Source organism: Corythoichthys intestinalis, chromosome 13, assembly GCF_030265065.1.
Source record: "Corythoichthys intestinalis isolate RoL2023-P3 chromosome 13, ASM3026506v1, whole genome shotgun sequence".
Taxonomy (NCBI): Eukaryota; Metazoa; Chordata; class Actinopteri; order Syngnathiformes; family Syngnathidae; genus Corythoichthys; species Corythoichthys intestinalis.
In genome coordinates, this window is record NC_080407.1 from 5292069 (window position 1) to 5310980 (window position 18912).

The 18912-nt window shown below is 41.2% G+C and overlaps 1 protein-coding gene across 1 annotated transcript in view; it reads left to right on the forward strand.

Moving 5' to 3' along the window:
* The window catches only part of arid2 (AT-rich interactive domain 2), a 50910-nt gene that overhangs the window by 27795 nt on the left and 4203 nt on the right, over nt 1–18912 (forward strand). The window contains exons 6-18 of the mRNA XM_057855594.1: nt 1442–1660; nt 1763–1830; nt 1940–2009; nt 4382–4632; nt 8372–8468; nt 8546–8755; nt 9097–9261; nt 9611–9689; nt 9785–9919; nt 11507–11718; nt 11835–14095; nt 15636–15793; nt 15891–16029. Of these exons, the coding sequence (XP_057711577.1) occupies nt 1442–1660; nt 1763–1830; nt 1940–2009; nt 4382–4632; nt 8372–8468; nt 8546–8755; nt 9097–9261; nt 9611–9689; nt 9785–9919; nt 11507–11718; nt 11835–14095; nt 15636–15793; nt 15891–16029 (4064 nt within the window). The remainder of the gene's footprint in view (nt 1–1441; nt 1661–1762; nt 1831–1939; nt 2010–4381; nt 4633–8371; nt 8469–8545; nt 8756–9096; nt 9262–9610; nt 9690–9784; nt 9920–11506; nt 11719–11834; nt 14096–15635; nt 15794–15890; nt 16030–18912) is intronic.

Consider the following 18912-nt stretch of genomic DNA (forward strand, 5'->3'; position numbering starts at 1 on the left):
TAGCCATTTAAAAAAAGGTTCCAAAGGCTGCCAAAATTCACTCTACTCATTTTACGCTGCCTTTTAGTTCCATATAGTGTATGGGTAAAACGGCGCCATTATAGATTGAACTCGACAATGCATGAGTGGGTTGTGCAGCGCATGTGTTAATTGCATTAACTATTGCAACGTGATAAATGTAAAAAATATTCTCGCCGTTAACGCGATAAATTTGATAACCCTACCTTAAGCTTAAATTAAAGATTCTCGAAGAGTGTAACACATTATGTCTGTAACGTTAAATACAATTAGAAAATGATTTAACTAAAAAATATATATATATATTTAAAAAAGGCACGGCCGATATTTTTTTGCCGATTCCGATACTTTGAAAATGACGTGATCGGACCCGATCGATCGGCATCCCGATGATATGTATGAGACACATCAGACGCTACCTGCTAACACCGTAGCATCATGCGGGCGTACTTTGTTGAAACGGTGGCATAGTTTGTAGTAGGCCTGAACGCTATTGGAAAAAACTATTGTTGTGATTTTTTTGGGGGTTTGTGATATATTGCGATATTTAAAAAAAAATTATATATCTATATTTTTGAAGAAATTTTCACTTGATGACTTGAATAGCTGTTTGGAAAGACTTTGGATGACTCACCATCACCACAGTGCACAGTGATCCCTCATTTTTCGCGGTTAAAGGGGACCAGAACGCGCCACGATAAGTGGAAAAACCGCGAAGTAGCGCACCCCCCCAATTATTTATTTATTTATTTATTTTTTTTGTGTGTGTGTGTTTTTTTGTGCACAATGTATTTATTCAGATTTCGCATTGGAAAGAGATACATATAAGACATGTTTCTTTCTCACTTTTTCCCCCAAAGTGATTTTAAAAAATGTATATAAAATGGTTTTTAAGCACTTCAAATGTCAAAATTATGATCAGTTTTAAACATAACTGTCCAACCAAATCATTTTTGAACAAGAATAAAGTACTTTAGTAGATAAATGCTTGGCTTTATTAAATGCTTCTGTTTATCTACCTTAGCTGTGACAGTTGGAGTGACATGTAGAAATTTGAAACTCCTCATGATCAGTTCTGGCATTTACATGTCTCCGACGTCTCCACACGCACACACATTCATTCCAGCGCAGCTTCCTTGCAGAAACTGTTTAACAAGTTAAACGATGATTGACAGATGCCCGTGTGAAGTCTGCTTCTTCCTCTATAGATGTGACGTCAGCGCGTTGCCCAGCATTTAAAGTAGTCTGGGCAAAACGTGATGCTGAGAGCTGGCAAAATGAAATGATTCTTAGATGCGAATAAAATTACTCGGATCAATTTATAAACTCGAGTTACTCGAGTATTCGTTTCAGCTTTAGTACACAGAATTTCTTGTCAAATGTGAATATTATAAACATCTTTTTTGTCTTTTTGGTACACCAGACTATCTCCGCCAAAGCTACGGGCTGTCCACCGATTTTATCCCGCCGTGCGACTACAACAAACTGGTGCTGTCTCTCCTGTCTGGTCTGCCCAATGAAGTGGACTTTGCAGTCAATGTTTGCACTTTGCTCTCCAATGAGAGCAAGCACGCCATGCAGCTGGACAAGGACCCCAAACTGGTCACGTTGCTACTGGCCCACACCGGTGTTTTCGACGATTGTACGTTTGATTGACTCGACTACCAAAATATGAATCATTTGTGGAAGTCCTTATACAAACAGATAATAACACTGCACTCTTCTCTTGTCGCTCCTTGTGCAGCGCTAGGCAGCTTCTCCGGGGTGTTCGGTACTGACTGGAAGACGAAAACATCCCGAGACTTTATCAGGGTAATGTTTTGTGGCGTTTCATGATGGAAAATTTCCTTCATTTGTTAAAGATGGTTTAATAATGCATTATAATGCTTGACTAAGTGCTGTTTTTGGTTTTCCCGGTTAGTTTTGGAAGGAAGTCGTGCAGGATGCTGAAGTCAGGGAGCTAATCTGGGACAAGAGCAGCACAGCACAAGGTAAAAAAAAGACAAGCTGGGATGAAACTGTTTTTAAAGTGATCCTCTACCATAAATACATGTAGGCTGTAATAAACCACAATTGTTCTCTTGTACTAAAATATGTTGTTAGAAACACATAAAATGTTAAATCAATGGAAATATTTTATAATATTTAGTACACATTTTGACCGATAGTTGGCGCCATGTTTTGCGGGCTCGCAGTGATGACGTAATTGGTATCTTTCCAAATGTGTAGCGTGTTCAACAATTGCTTATTGCTGCCTAAACTCGCGAAGTAAAATGCCACGGTGTGCTGCTTTTGGATGCAATTTCCAGTCAAATGGAAACAAGGGAGTGACGTGAGTGGTCAAGGTGGGATTAATATTTTTTTGTGAATAAATCTGCATAAGTTGAAGCTTCTCCCCTTTTTGGTCCCTGTATGTATGGGGCGCCGTTTGTAAAGCAGCACATGCTGAAAGTTACGACGACATTTTCTCACATTTAACGCAGCAGTTTTTAAAATGTGTGAAAATTTTAGTCACTTTTTGTGCACATTTAATCTAAATCTTAAACCTAAATCTTAAATCTAAATCTTAAATCTAAATCTTAAATCTAAACCTTAAATCTAAACCTTAAATCTAAACCTTAAATCTAAATCTTAAATCTAAATCTTAAATGTAAACGTTAAATCTAAATCCTGAATCTTAAATATGAATCGTTGTATAGAGTTCATTTTGCCTACACTTATAAATTCGTTAAACCTTTTATCCCAGGCAATAGTAGGTGGTTTTATATACCTGACATGTTTCGGCGAGCACTTCCGCCTTCGTCAGAGGGTCACTGATGTTGGTGTGACGCGTCTTACAGGCGAGTCACGCCCTCTGCTGCCCATTCACTCTTCCAAGATGCTGTTCCAGGTCGTAAATCTTATATTTAAAATGTAAATCTTAAATATATATCTTAAATGTAAATCTTGAAACTGGTGAAACTAAATATTTAGCTAATATGCAAACACAGTCTGAGCTGCTCCAACTTTTTTTTTTTTTTTTACTTCCGGTCACCAGTCATATGAATTTACATGTTACATAAATATTTAGTTCCAACCGTTTGAAGATTTAACATTTACAATTTAGATTTGAGATTTATATTTAAGATTTACATTTAGGATATATAGTTAGGATGTAGACTTAAGACATATATTTAAAATGTAGATTTAACATTTAGATTTAAGATTTATATTTAAGATTTAGATGTAACATTTAGATTAAGAATTTAGATTTAGGATTTAGATTTAACATTTAGATTTAAGATTTATATTTAAGACTTAGATTTAAGATTTAGATTTAAGATTTAGATTAAGAATTTAGATTTAACAATTACATTTAGGATTTGATTTAACATTTTAGATTTAACATTTAGATCAAGGATTTATATTTAACATTTAGATTTAAGATATATACTTAAGATTTACATTTAAGATTTAGATTAAAGATTTAATTAGTTCTGGATTCAAATATTCAAGCCTAATACATGTTATTTAAAAATAAATATTTAAATTGCTAAATAATGTCGTAAATGTGCAAAAAAAGTGACTCTAAAATTTTCACACCACATTTTCAACACTGATGCGGCACTAAATGTGAGAAAATGTTGTCGTAATTTTCAGCATGTGCTGCTTTACAAACGGCGCCCCATATGTATGCACGTATCCTACCAACCACACGTTACAACTGGCGCCGCCCGAACATTTTTCCTGGATCCATAGTCAAGTAAGGGATCCGTCTATTTTCTGGATCCGGCGGTCCCACCACGGCTGCAATATTGGTTTCGAAAGTGTCTATTTTCTGGATTCGACGGTCCCACAGCGGCTTTTCGGATCAGTCTATTTTATTGATTCGACGGCCTGATCGCGGTCTACTTCCTGAGCTTCGAGTGAGTGTAAAAACGCGGAATAAATTGCTATTGTTATCTTTTTTTCTTGCCTATTCTTCGTGGGAGTTCCAGGATTTGTTCCCGTCAGATGATGAATTTAATGAGGACAGTCAGCCACGCTGCGTGCTGTCCTGCTCTTCACTTTTCCGATCCGGTTCAAATTGGAAGGCCAGAACCAACGACATGTTGGGGTAGCTAAGAGTGACACGCTGAAAGTTTGGCAACGGGCCCTGTGACGTCATGCACTGCGACATAACAAGAATGGCGACCTATCACTTAAAATAATTTTACAAATTTTATTCAAACGAAAACAGTAAGAGGGGTTTCAATATCAAATTAATATAACTCATACTAATATTTGTTTTAAGAATTGCTTGTCTTAAAGATCGAGGATCACTTTAAACTTGTTTGGTTTCATGGCCTGCCTTGAACTTCATGTTTGCCGTGTGTGTCTTTAGATGGTACATCAGTAGCAGAACGTTGGCAGAGCCTCTTTCACCCGCCACGGAACCTGGGCATCAGCGACCTGGAGGCCCAGCGGGTGCTGCAGGTCGCCGTCATCCTGCGCAACCTCTCCTTCGAGGAGGCCAACGTCAAGCTGCTGGCGGCCAACCGAACGTGCCTGCGCTTCCTTTTGCTCTGCGCCCACTGTAACCTCATCTCACTCCGACAGCTCGGGCTCGACACTTTGGGCAACGTGGCCGCCGAGGTGAGTGTGAAGCGGTATCGCCCCAAGTAGAAAATGGCTAATGAACAAAGATGAAAAAAAAAAACAGGCTGTTGCTATGGAAAGACGCAGCGTTGGCAAAAGCTGTGTCATAATTAGCTGAACAGCTGCAGTTTTCATGTAGGAATTTGAGTATGATGCCCCAAAACCCGATAAATCCCTGAATAAATAATGATCTTTTGTGGAAACATTAAAATGGAAAACGAGTGATGCGAGTCCCATTTGAATACAACAGATATGCCCTCAACCTTGAAACTCCCACCTCTTTAAAAAGCTTTCACTAAGGCTTCTGAAACTATAATTTGTACACTTTCCGGAGCTTTAGTGACTGATTTATTTATGTTAATTTACTGTTATGCAGGGAAATGACTCCTCATCAAAGTGCTATTTTGAGAAAATCTATTCAAAGTGCCCCGATGCAATCAGTTAGAACTTTGTCGCCAATAAGTAGAGAGGAAATTTATTGTGTCCATAATTCTCATACACCGCTGGCCAGAAGTATCAGCACCCCTGCAATTCTGTCATATAATGTTGAATTTCTCCCAACAAATTATTGTAGTAATTAGAGATGTCCCGATCGTTCGGCATCCCGATCGATCGGGTCCGATCCCGTCATTTTCAAAGTATCAGAATCGGCAAAAAAATATCGGCCATGCCTTTTTATAATACATATAACAACAAATACACTAGATGGCAATATTTAGTCACAATACACAAAGTCACAAGTCTTTCTATCTGTGGATCCCTCTCACAGAAAGAATGTTAATAATGTAAATGCCATCTTGAGGATTTATTGTCATAATAAACAAATACAGTACTTATGTACTGTATGTTGAATGTATATATTCGTCCGAGTTTTATTCATTTTTTTCTTAATGCATTGCCAAAATGTATATGATCGGGAATGATTGGAATTGAATCGGGAGCAAAAAAAAAAAGCAATCGGATCGGGAAATATCGGGATCGGCAGATACTCAAACTAAAACGATCGGGAGCAAAACAACATGATTAGAACAACCCTAGTAGTAATATCTTCATTTATTTTGCTTGCAATGAAAAAACACAAAAGAGAATTTTAAAAAAAAATCATTAGCATTTTACACAAAACTCCAAAAATGGGCCGGATAAAAGCATTGGCCCCCTCAGCCTAATACTTGGTAGCACAACCTTTAGAGAAAATAACTGCAAACAACTGCTTCCGGTATCCATCAATGAGTTTCTTACAATGCTCTGAAGGAAATTATAGAACGTTATTCTTTGGTCAACTGCTTCAGGTCTCTGAGATTTGAAGGGTGACTTCTCCAAACTGCCATTTTCAGATCTCTCTACAGGTGTTCAATGGGATTCAGGTCTGAACTCATTGCTGGCCACCTTAGAAGTCTCCAGTGCTTTCTCTCAAACCATTTTCGAGTGCTTTTTGAAGTGTGTTTTGGGTCATTGGCCTGCTGGAAGACCCATGACCGCTGAGGGAGACCCAGTTTTCTTACACTGGGCCCTACATTATGCTGCAAAATTTGTTGGTGGTCTTCAGACCTCATGATGTCATGCACACAGTCCAGTGCCATAGGCAGCTAAGCAACCCCAAAACATCAGGGAACCTCCGCCATGTTTGACTGAGGGGACCATGTTCTTTTCTTTGAAGGCCTCGTTTTTTTCCCCCTGTAAACTCTATGTTGATGCCTTTTCACAAAACGCTCTACTTTTGTCTCATCTGGCTAAGGGAGTGCTTCTCAATTATTTTCCATTACACCCCCCCAGGAAGACATAAATGTTCCGCGCCCCCCTCGTCAACTCTCTGCCGTCACTGTAAATATACTGTAGTATCATTTGTCTATAAAATTCTTATTATTATAAGTACACCTCTGCATAACATTGTCCTTTTTAATATTAAAGAAAAAAAGTAATATAGATCAACTTACAATAAAGTGTTAAAAAAAAACACAAAAACCCATCCATACTGTAAAAATACACTCAATACATTTTTTGACCGTGTGATACTAAAAAAATGTAATAAAATTAATAACTAATAATAAATTTAAATCGATTAGCAACATTAACTCAAGAGGACAATCTGCCAAACAATTAGACCGAAACAACAAAAATTAATAGAACAAAAACGACCGTTTCACTGGACAGAGCGACAGTTTTTATTTTTGCTGCAGGTAGTATCAGCTCCTTTGCTATGGTGTGGGATTATTTTGCACTGAGCAACTTTTTATGCCACTTTATATGATGCTAACAGTGCTCCCTGATTTACCGATGTAACACTGACAAAGCGGGACGATTTTTGGCAATATTCGGCACATTTTCGCTGAAAAAAAAAATTCCTGCTGTCCGCTGCGAACATTTTTCGATACAGTAAACGCACTGATCTTTCCTCGTGTCCCGCTGTACTAAATGTCAAAGCCAAAAGCCATATGCAACATACGCTTCGTCATATTTCCTCGTCTTAGCTTTTCATATCTCAAGTGCTCTTAGCTGTGTGCTCTTGTTTGGTTCAAAAATACTGCGCACACGCATACGCAGAAATTGATAGCACCACTGCTACCCACTGAGTGTATGTGCAATTAGTTTTTTACTGTACTAGAATAAAGTGTATGTGCCACCCCCAACATCGCTCTGCCCCCCTGAGGGGGCCCGCCCCACTATTTGAGAAGTACTGGGCTAAGGGAACATTCTTCTAAAACGTTTTTGGCTTTCTCAGGTAAGTTTTGGCAAACTCCATGCTAGCTTTTTTATGTCTCTGGGTCTTCCCGAGTATCCTACCATAGAGTCCTTTTCCATTCAGACGACGACGGATAGTACGGGTTGACATTGTTCTACCCTCGGACCGCAGGACAGCTTGAACTTGTTTGGATGTTAGTCGAAGTTCTTTATCCACCAGCTGTACAATCTTTGGTTCAAATTTCTCTTCAATTTTTCTTTTCCGTCCACATCTAGGGAGGTTAGCCACAGTGCCATGGGCTTTACACTTATTGATGACACTGCGCACGGTAGACACAGGAACATTCAGGTGTTTGGAGATGGACTTGTAGCGTTGAGATTGCTCACGCTTCCTCACAATTTTGCTTCTGAAGTCCTCAGACAGTTCTTTGGTTTTCTTTCTTTTCTCCATGCTCAATGTGGTACATACAAGGACACGGGACAGAGGTTGACTCAACTTTAATCCATTTTAACTGGTTGCAAGTCTGATTCAGTTATTGCCACCATCGGTTATGTGGCACAGTTAAGTAACTGGTGCTGTTATTTACACAAATTAGAGAAGCATCACATGATTTTTCAAAGGGTGCCAATACTTTTGTCTGGCCCATTTTTGGAGTTTTGTGTAAAATGAAAATGATTTATTTTTTAAAGCCATTCTCTTTTGTGTTTTTTCATTGCAAGCAAAATAAATGAAGATATTACTACCAAAGCATTTGTTATTGAAATCCTTTTCTGGGAGAAATTGAGCTACAGCTAACAGAATTTCAGAGGTGCCAAGGTTCTAAACAACATATAGTAATAAATGCAAATGAAATGGCATTTTTAATGGAAAATATTTGTTTTGAACTGCAGCATTTAGCCAGGCTGTTTTTTTTTTTTTTTTTTTTGCTTCACTGCTGTTGAACCTGACTTTGCTTCTTGCCCTCCCCAGTCAAGCCATGTTTTGTGTTCATTCAGCAGAATGATTTATTAACTTATAACACTCTCACTGAGATCTTTTTTTTTTTTTGTCTTTCAGCTCCAGCTGGATCCGGTTGATTTTCGGATGACCCATCTGATCTTTCACACTATCACCAAATGCTTAATGTCCAGAGACAGGTTCCTCAAAATGAGAGGTGTGTGTTCACATATAAATCCCTCGTAGCTTAGGCGATGCAGGCATCTTTTATGGAATGTCTCGCTTGTCATGTAGCCATGGAGATTCTGGGCAACCTGAGCAAAGTGGAGGACAACGGCGTGCTCATCTGTGAGTATGTGGACCAGGACTCGTACAGGGAAGTAATGATGCTCCTCACCCTGCCTGACCTCATGCTCCTCATGGCCTCGTTGGAGGTGCTCTACTTGTTGGCTCAGCTCGGGGAGGTTCCCTGCAGTAAAATCGCTTCTGTGGACCGTAGCATAGGTAAGAAGCAAAAACCAATGGAGCATTATTAGTGTATTCCTTGTGTTTTTCTTTGATCGACAAAAACGTATTCATTCAGACTTTTTCTCTGGTGATTATTGATCCGTTCGCTTACAGAAGGTTAAAAATCCGAGTAGACTTTTAGCATTTTGTATGCAAGTTTTGTCCGACTGATTTCCAATCCAAATGAGACTGCTTCCCCGACCCTGGAAGCATTTTGGATTGACTTTTCACTGGAGGAATTAGTTATGTTTGATCTTCAAAATGGACTACTACTGTGCATGTTGTAGTATTTCCTTTACTGCTAAAATTGACAGATTTTCCTCCCCCTCTCTTGTCAGACCTGCTAGTGAGGCTAGTTTCTGTCGATCTTCATACATTTGGACCAGACGCCCTAACAGCGGTACGGTTGATCGAGCATCAAGCCAACGCTGAGCAGGCAACCGAGGTTCGACCGCAGTTGGTCGAGCAGGTACCTGCGGCCTCGCAAGGGGGGCCAGCCAATAGTGAGTGTCCTCCACACAGCCACTGTGACACTGAAGATAAACGTAAAATATTGCCTATTTAAGCCCATATTACTTTTATTATCTTTCAAATGACGTTTTGTGTTGTTTTCCAAGTTCTCTGAATCAACGTAATAAAGTCACCCCTCATCAATGTGTATTGCATCTTGCGACTCAGTCCTTTGAGTCTTAGTTTTTGTGGCTAATGTAGTAATTAGTTGAACTGACATCCATTGGACATTTTGGGATGGCTATTTTTAATTTAACAGAATCAGCACACAATTTTTATTTATAGCGAACCACTGAATTGGTTGTGCGTAAGCATGAACATTTTTTTACGTTTGCTTTTCAGCAACACGGACACCGGTTCCGTCCACTCAGCCACCACCTGGCATTGTAGAACTCGATGGAGAAAAATTTACATTGCAATGGTAAGTCATTGTAAATCAGTATTGATAATATATAAAATGGGTACAGATAATCCTATTTGTAAATGTAAACACTCCCTGGTTTATTTCTTACACAGGCTAAATGCACACTTTGAGACAAATGGCGAAGGTTCGGTATCCCGGTCGGACATGTACTCAGAGTACCTGTCCACGTGCAGCAAAATGGGACGAAGTAACATTTTGAACTCCACTGGCTTCCTCAAATGTCTACGGTAAGTCTTTTAACATCACATCAGTGTCTTATAAGTAGGGTTGGGCATCGGTTGCAGATCATTATCGGCCGATAATGGCAATTATGACATCGCACCGATAATCCAGATTTTTAAAAAAAATTCAACCGATAATGCAATCCGATAATGATATACTTGATGAAGCCTCCAAATGTGTGCAATCGACGCAAATTTGTCCAATTCTGTGCCTGCGCTTTAAAAATGCCTCCTAAAGGCATTTTTGTGCACTTAAGGGGCATTGTATCCACCCAAATCAATAAAACTAAATGCAAACACTTTCAAAACATACCATTATATGGCACTTTAACTTACATATCAAAAGTCCGCTAGCTTAAATGCTATAAAATGCTAACTTTTTTTTTTTTTTTTTTTTTTTTTTTTTAATACAGTCAACTTAACAAATGGTTCAAACACATATTCCTACAAAAAGCGGCTAAATATACCTATACACTAAATTACAAATTCATTAAAAAAAAACATTAGCTCAAACAATCACTTGGCATATGTTGGTCTTAACAGGGAGCAGCTGGATTCAGCCATGTGAAATGAGTTAGGTCATATTCACTGTTGTCATTAGAGGGCAGTGTATCCACCCAAATCAATAAAACTAAATGCAAACACTTTCAAAACAAATCATTATATGTCACTTTAACTTACATAGCAAAAGTCCGCTAGCTTAAATGCTATAAAATGCTAACTTTAAAAAAAATCAATAAAATTTAATGCTCTTAACAAATGGTTCCAACACATATTCCCACAAAAAACGGTTGAATATACTGAACTAAATTACGAATGCATTAAAAAAAACATTAGCTCGAACAAAAACTTAGCTTATGTTGGTATAATCAATATTAATTAATTAATATACATTGGTTTAGATGTTGAAATGTACTCTTTGTTCACATTTGATGTAGAAAAAGGAGCAATGAATTCTATTTTGCACAGCAACATTTTCTGTTGTGTATAATTTAAAATTGTGTATATCTTTTAACAGAATTATCGGCTTCACATTATCGGTTATCGGCTGGAAGGTGGAGGAAATTATTGGTTATCGGTATCGGTTGAAAAATATGTTATCGTGCATCACTACCTTGTTTCGATGCCTTGAGCGTCGAGCGGCAAAAAATTGCTCGAGTTCAAAGACTGATCTTTGTTAAAATTAGCCCCGTGAAAAGTTCATTTTATTTTAAAAAATCATCGAGAAGTTAAGACTTTAATATAAACGATGCAATTTTTTTGACCCTGCATTTTTTTTTCTACCATGCCTCTTAAAAGAATCTGAATCGAGAATCGTTCGTAACCGGAATCGAAACGTGGAATCGGAATCTGAACCGGAATTGTTCCATTTCAAACGATGCCCAACCCTAAGCAGAAAGCCTTTAGTTATTTTAGAAATGCTTACAGTTTCTACGAAAGCTATTCGAGGTCAAATGAATTATTCAAGTTTTACAATGAAGAGCAAATGCATTTTTGAACTCAAGCACAAAAGTCCTAACTCCAAAGGCTATAACACATTGGAGACATTTTATCCTCATGACATTCTCAACTCGCGGACATTCCCCATTGCAGAACTGTGTTTCCCAATCATACGATGCGGCGGCAGGACGAGACCAAAGCCAATGGCCCAGTTCACATCCTCCTGGTGGGGATAAGGCGGCGGTCAATACCGCTGCCCGTCCAGTTGTACTACCAGCAGCCTCAGCAACAGCAGGTGCCTGGTGCAGCGCCCTCCCCTGCTGTTCGACCTGAAACCCCTGCGGACCCCCCAGCTCCATCTCCAGGTAGAACACAAAAGAAATGCCATTTTGACGTTCTTAACCCTACAAAGTAAATGTTACATTTAAAGTATGACATTGTAGTGACTTAATAGTTCTACATTTGTACTTTGTGTGGTTAGGTACCCCATCTGGGAATCCACCACAGGTAGGCCGGCCAGTTGGCCTCAGCGCAGGTGGCGCTAATTCATCTGGGGCCATCAATGTGAAGGAGGCCGCTCCCCACCATACGGGGACCCCGCAGGTGCCTCAGCAGTTACCACCGAATAATCAGGCGCTAGTGCAACAACAACAACAGCAGCAGCAGCAAGTACGGTCTAGTCCAGTTGTCCAGATCCCAACATCGGGACCAACCTCGCAGAACCACAGCCCACAAACCCCTGCTTTGCCAGCTCCGGTTCAGCAGCACTCTCCCATGCTTTCCACCGGGACACCAGTCACGCTTTTTCAGCAAGTACCCCAGGGCCACTTACTCACGGCCAGGGTGCAAGGTGTCTGCCCCCCAATCTCCCAGCACCAGCCCCTCACCCAAACGGCACCTCTGTCCACGCCACAGGGACCCTCTCCTCAAGTAGATCTTCATTGCGGCGTGGCAGGATCCATACCCACCTCTTCCATCCAAGCGGCGTCAAGTAATCCTGGGGCGCCCACTTCCACGGCGTCACGTGTGACTTTTCAAAATATCGCCCCCAAACCGGCTCTAAACCAGCCTGCTAGCACAGCAGCCACAATAGCCAACCAGCAGCCTCAAACGCAGGCACAGAGTGTGGTAATAGTCGGTCCCAGTCCTCAACAAAATCAAGCCTACACCCCCGCCATACACCAAATTGTTCTTGCCAACCCTTCTGCCATTCCTGGTGCTCAGTCTCTCCAAATAGCAGGGCAGCCCGGAGCCCCCTCCAGCCCGTGCCCGGCTGCTGCGTCCCACCCGAATCCCCAAGTCCAGCCCAGTCAAACTGTCAGCCACACACTGTCCGTCAAACGACATCAACAAATGATTTCGCAAGCCCCTCCCTCTCAGCCTACCTCCTCCGAGTCCAGCTTGATCAAACAGCTACTGCTTCCAAAGCGAGGGCCTTCCACGCCAGGTGGAAAGCTCATCCTTCCCGCGCCACAGGTGCCACCACCTAACAGCACCAGTTCACAGGTCATCTACCAGACGGGCCCCCCTCAACAGCCTCAACAGCTCAACGTTCAGCTGGTTCCCAGTCAGGTTCAGCTCCTACCAGGCCAGCTCATTTCCACGAGTAGCCCAACCGCAATCATCCAGACCCCCATGGCGTCTGGACAAGTCACATTTACTGTGGTCCCTAACACTGGTTTTACCACGTCCACGGCAGCAGTCGCCGCGGTCAGCCACGGCGCCGTGGCCCCGAGTGTTCCGTCACCTCCGTTTTCGACGGGAACCGTGCCCCAACAATCTCCAGCAGTTCCACCGCCGTCGCCGGCTCCGCTCAGAGGGGACAAGATCATTTGTCAAAAAGAGGAAGAGGCCAAAGACGCTACCGGGTTGCACATCCATGAACGGAAAATCGAGGTCATGGAGAACTCCTCGATGGCAGACGGAGACTCCTCCAACGGGAAGACCAGTAACGGTGATGTCGGAGTTGGTGCCAAGCTGCTAAACGGTCGGAAGTGCATGGAGTCAAATCTACCTCCATACCACTCAGGGAACAGCCAAGGGACATTAAATGGTCCGGCTGCAGAGAGTCCCCCCGCTAATGGGAAACAGGCCCTCTCCCCTGGCCTCGACGCCGCCTTGGAGGGGAGCCGTGAGCCTAAAAAGACACTGGTCAACGGGGTGTGCGACCCTGACCGGGGTGACAGTGGTGTCATTAGCAAAAACATTCCAAATCACATTGCTTCCAAACAGTACTTGGGGAACGGGGACGTGGGCCCCACTGAGAAGAGTCATAGCTCCAACCCCCTTGCTCCCAGTCCGCCCCTCCAGCAGGACGCTGCCAAAGCCCAACAGGCAGAGCGCCTGGCCAATGGACCTCAGGCGGTAGGCGCCAGGCCGCCCTCGGAATTAACAAATGGACCTTTGGGGCCTGGCCACGCCGTGCCCGTGCTAAGGCAGCAACTGCTCCCCAATTCCACCCTGCCCCCGACTATCCCCGTCACCTCCCAGAGCGCAAACGGAGTCGCCTCAGAGTCCCGAGGCGTCAAGAGGCCCGCCGAGAACGAGGAACCTCGGTCCTCCGGTATCCCCAACAAGGTGGGCGTGCGGATAATCACCATCAGCGACCCCAACAACGCGGGCAGCAGTTCCACGATGGTGGCCGTCCCTGCCGGAACAGACCCAAGCACAGTAGCCAAAGTAGCAATAGAGAATGCCAGTCAGCAAAGGAACTGCTCACCCACACAGACAGCTGGTTCAACGGTGAGTCACTGGATGGATATTGTCAGATCGGCTGACACAGTCCTGTGTTGAGTGCTTTTCAGTGTGTGTGTTAGAAATTTCACCTGCGTTCACTCTGATTTTAAAATCCTCCATTAGTCTGGTAATTGGAATGATGTGGAGGTTAAGAAGGTGAGGCCAGTTAAGACCATGTGGCTCTCACTGATACGGACCTCCTAGAGCAAACCAGCCGAGAGAACAACTTCAGCCTCCAGAGAGAGCTTAGGTTACATCTCGGCGTACAAGGCAATTGAATTTCGTGCATGTAACGGCATTTCGGTTGAAATTTTATTGAAATGACTAGGTTGAAGTAGGGTTGTTCCGATCCGATATTTGGATCGGATCGACCGCCGATATGCGCAAAAAAATGCGCATCGGTATCGGATTGGCTGAAACGGAAAAATTCTGATCCAGACTCCCAATCCAGTTTTTTTATTTTTGTGAGCGCCTGGTCCGGGTTTTCCAGCGCACCGATTTACATAATCCATTCGTTTTTGCTTTGGTTTCTCTAAAATCAAAAATCCGGTCCGCATTTTACAGCACACCTTCATTTTTTTTTTTAAAGCCTTGGTATAGTTGTTCAAGTATAGAGCCCCCCGGGTGCCAAGATAGAAAAAATAAAAAATCATAGCTAATCTGTACCCACAGTTTACTAAACTGTACCCACAGATTACTAAACCGTGCCCACAGTTTACTCATCTGTACCCACAGATTACTAAACTGTGCCCACAGTGTACTAATCTGTACCCACAGATTATTAAACTGTACCCACAGTTTACTAATCTATACCCACAGTTTAGCAATGACCCGGAAACTGTAGTCACCAATGTTTGGCGGGGACTCCAAACGCCGAGGGACCAGATTAGTAAACTGTGGGTACAGATTGCTAAACTGTGGGTACAGATTAGCTAAGATTTTTAAAAAAAATTTCTACCCTGGCACCCTTGGGGCTCTGTATTCAAGAGCATGGAACTGATGCTGAGTTAATAGTTTATTTTCCACGGAGTTTGTTTGTGCGTTTTGCTCTTTTAAGACGGTTTACAATATTATTTGCACGTTTGACTGACTGAATATGCCGTTTCTGTTTGTTATTTATAATGTTTTGTGTTTATCACTGAATAAACAGGTCAGTTTCTTGTTACCAACCATTGTGTGTTATTCAGACTCACCTAATTCAGGTGGTGAGTTGTTATCAAGAGTACTAAAATCCTTTTCAACATGAGTCTGACAACTAAGTAAGTAGGCTAAATCACTTTAAACTTTAATACATGCTCGGATAGGCCGGTATCGGTATCGACCAATATCAGTATCGGATCGGAAGTGCAAAACAATATCGATATCGGATCGGAAGTGCAAAAACCTTGATCGGGACATCCCTAGTTTGAAGATCTAGTATATTTTGGGTTATTCTGGAATTTTGTTTCTTGCATGTATTGCACAATCTACGTTCGTGATCAAAATGCCTTTTCTGCACTGAAATCCCTCATGTTACCTCATACTGTTGGACGTGGCTCCTCCACAGCCCACTGTAACCCCGTCCCCGCCCCCCGCGACCCAGTCGGCTCCAGCGGACAGCAACAACCCTCAGCTCCCTTCAACGCAGCAAGCCCCCACAGTACCGCCCGAGCAAAATAGGAAAGCGGGGCAGAACTACAAATGTCTGTGGCAATCCTGTAAACGGTAAGCTTAGTCATAAACATGATAGTCTAGATGTTTTCTTGCCCCCGACGCACTGGCTTAAAATTTTGTCTGATGATTTAACATCGTGCTCCTCTAGGTGGTTTGAAACTCCGTCCCAAGTGTTTTACCATGCAGCAACACAGCATGGTGGAAAGGATGTGTATGGAGGCCAGTGTCAGTGGGAAGGATGTGATCCTTTTCCGCGGCAGAGATTGTCCTTCATCACGCATCTACAGGTATGAGCTTTTGGAAGAACACCTCATGAAACCCCTTTATTATCTGATAAGAGCTAAGCTAATTTTTTTAATGGATAATGTAGTTTGTTAGTACCTCAATTGGATATGGCGGAAAACACAGACTGAAAAAGCAGTTTCTGCTCTTGCACTCCTCTTTAAAAGACACTTCAGTATTTCAACCCAAAACAACGGTTGTGTTTGATAGAACAATATGTCTATATGATGCCATAGCAGATTCATGGCGCATTAAGCCCGCGAACTATTTTTAATTTGTCCGTTTTACCCTGAAAACCCCCGTTTACAGACGTCGAGCAACCGCTTTTGTTTCAACCTAGCCATAAAAAGAAGGTAAGTAATTATTAGAGATGCCGATCGATCGGGTCCAATCACGTCATTTTCAAAGTATCGGAATCGGCAAAAAAATATCGGCCATGCCTTTTTAAAAAACAATTTTTAAAAAAATTTGTTTTCTAGTTGTATTTAATGTTACAGACATAATATGTTACACTTATCCAGAGTCGTTAGTTTAGGCTTAAAATTACGGCAGTAATTATTTTAAAAATGTATCACGTTAAAATATTTATAGCGCAATTAATGCATGCGCTGCACAACCCACTCACGCATTGTCGCGCTGTATCTGTAATGGCGCCGTTTTGCCATTATAGAGAGCTAAAAGGCAGCGTACAATGAGTAAAGTGAATTTTGGCAGCCTTAGGAATCTTATTTTAATTGGCTTAAACCTTACAATCCCTCTCCCTATCTAGAAATATCATGGGAGGCAATGTGTGGAAGTAAGATAGCAAGTGATCTTTTTCTTAGCGCTTTGAAATGTATCCCATCGCAGAGAAGATATATGAATTGGTAGCACTACGCACAGTCGTGGTTTCACTTGTCATGGTTCCACTTCCCATCATGCATTGGGCATGGCCTTCAGTATCATTTACTGAAAGCTCAACAAATACACTAGATTGCAATATTTAGTCACAATATACAAAGTCACAAATCTTTCTATCCGTGGATCCCTCTCACAGAATGTTAATTATGTAAATGCCATCTTGAGGATTTATTGTCATAATAAACAAATACAGTACTTATGTACTGTATGTTGAATGTATATATTCGTCCGAGTTTTATTCATTTTTTTCATAATGCTTTGCCAAAATGTATATGATCGGGAAAAATTATCGGGAATGATTGGAATTGAATCGGGAGCAAAAAAAAAGCAATCGGATCGGGAAATATCGGGATCGGCAGATACTCAAACTAAAACGATCGGGATCGGATTGGGAGCAAAAAAACATGATCGGAACAACCCTAGTAATTAAATTTATTATTCAAAATGTCTGTAAATTTTAGCTTCGAATCATGAATTCATGTCTAATATTTCGTTAAAAAAAAAAAAACTTTAAAAAATGATTCACTTGCATATTTTAAACTTTTAAACTAATGATGTCACAATGAAAAAAAAATGGCGTCTGTAAAAAAGTCACGGATATCTACCTCATAACTATTACTTAATTGTATTTTTTTTGTTACTGTCGCATTTTCTCCGATGTGTTAGATGATAAATAATCGATCCAAGCAAAGAAAAATTGGGGGAAAAAAACGTTTAAAAGGGTAAATATATGAAAAAGAAAATCTCCACCACTCCTTGATGTCTGCGATTTCTGCATCGCGACTAGTGCTGCAACGATTAATCGATTAACTCGAGTATTCGATTAGAAAAAAAATATTCAAATTATATTTTTCTGCCTCGAATATTCGTTTAATCAAAGTGGCCTTGTAATGGTTTATTTTGAAAGTGTTTACATTTAGTTGATTGATTAAGGAGGATACAATGCCCTCTGGTCTGCCTCATTTCACATGGCTGAATCAAACTGCTCCAAGTTAAGACCAACGTAAGATAAGTTTTTGTTTGGGCTAATGTTTTTTAATGCATTTGTAATTTAGTTTATATGTATATTTAGCCGTTTTTTTTTTGTGGGAATATGAGTCTGAACCATTTTTTTAAAAAGCATTGGGGAAAAAAAAGTTGGCATTTTATAGCATTTAAGCTAGCGGACTTTTGTTATGTAAGTTAGCCAATTGTTCTTTTGTTGTACACAGGTCCCCATAATTTATGTTTAATACCATTTGAGGCTCAGCGCAGGTATTTTAATTTTTCATGTTCCTTATCCGATTACTCGATTATTCGAACTAACTAGTTCATCGATTAATCGACTACTAAAATAATCGATAGCTGCAGCCCTAATCGCGACCCTTGTTATATTACCATGTTTCACCTATCAGCTGTGTCTTGACACTCAGAGATACAGTGGGGCAAATAAGTATTTAGTCAACCACTAATTGTGCAAGTTCTCCCACTTGTAATTGTCAACATGGGTAAACCTCAACCATGAGAGACAGAATGTGGAAAAAACCCCAGTAAATCACATTGTTTGATTTTTTTAAAAAAATATTTGCAAATCATGGTGGAAAATAAGTATTTGGTGAATACCAAAAGTTCATCTCAATACTTTGTTATGTACAATTTGTTGGCAATAACGGAGGCCAAACGTTTTCTGTAACTCTTCACAATCTTTTCACACACTGTTGCTGGTATTTTGGCCCATTCCTCCATGCAGATCTCCTCTAGAGCAGTGATGTTTTGGGACTGTCGTTGGGCAACACGGACTTTCAATTCCCTCCTCACCCCGTGGCATCAAAATGATAACAAGAACGAGGAGCAAAAATCCCAGAACCACACGGGGGGACCTAGTGAATGACCTACAGAGAGCTGGGACCACAGTAACAAAGGCTACTATCAGTAACACAATGCGCCGCCAGGGACTCAAATCCTGCACTGCCAGACGTATCCCCCTGCTGAAGAAAGTACACGTCCAG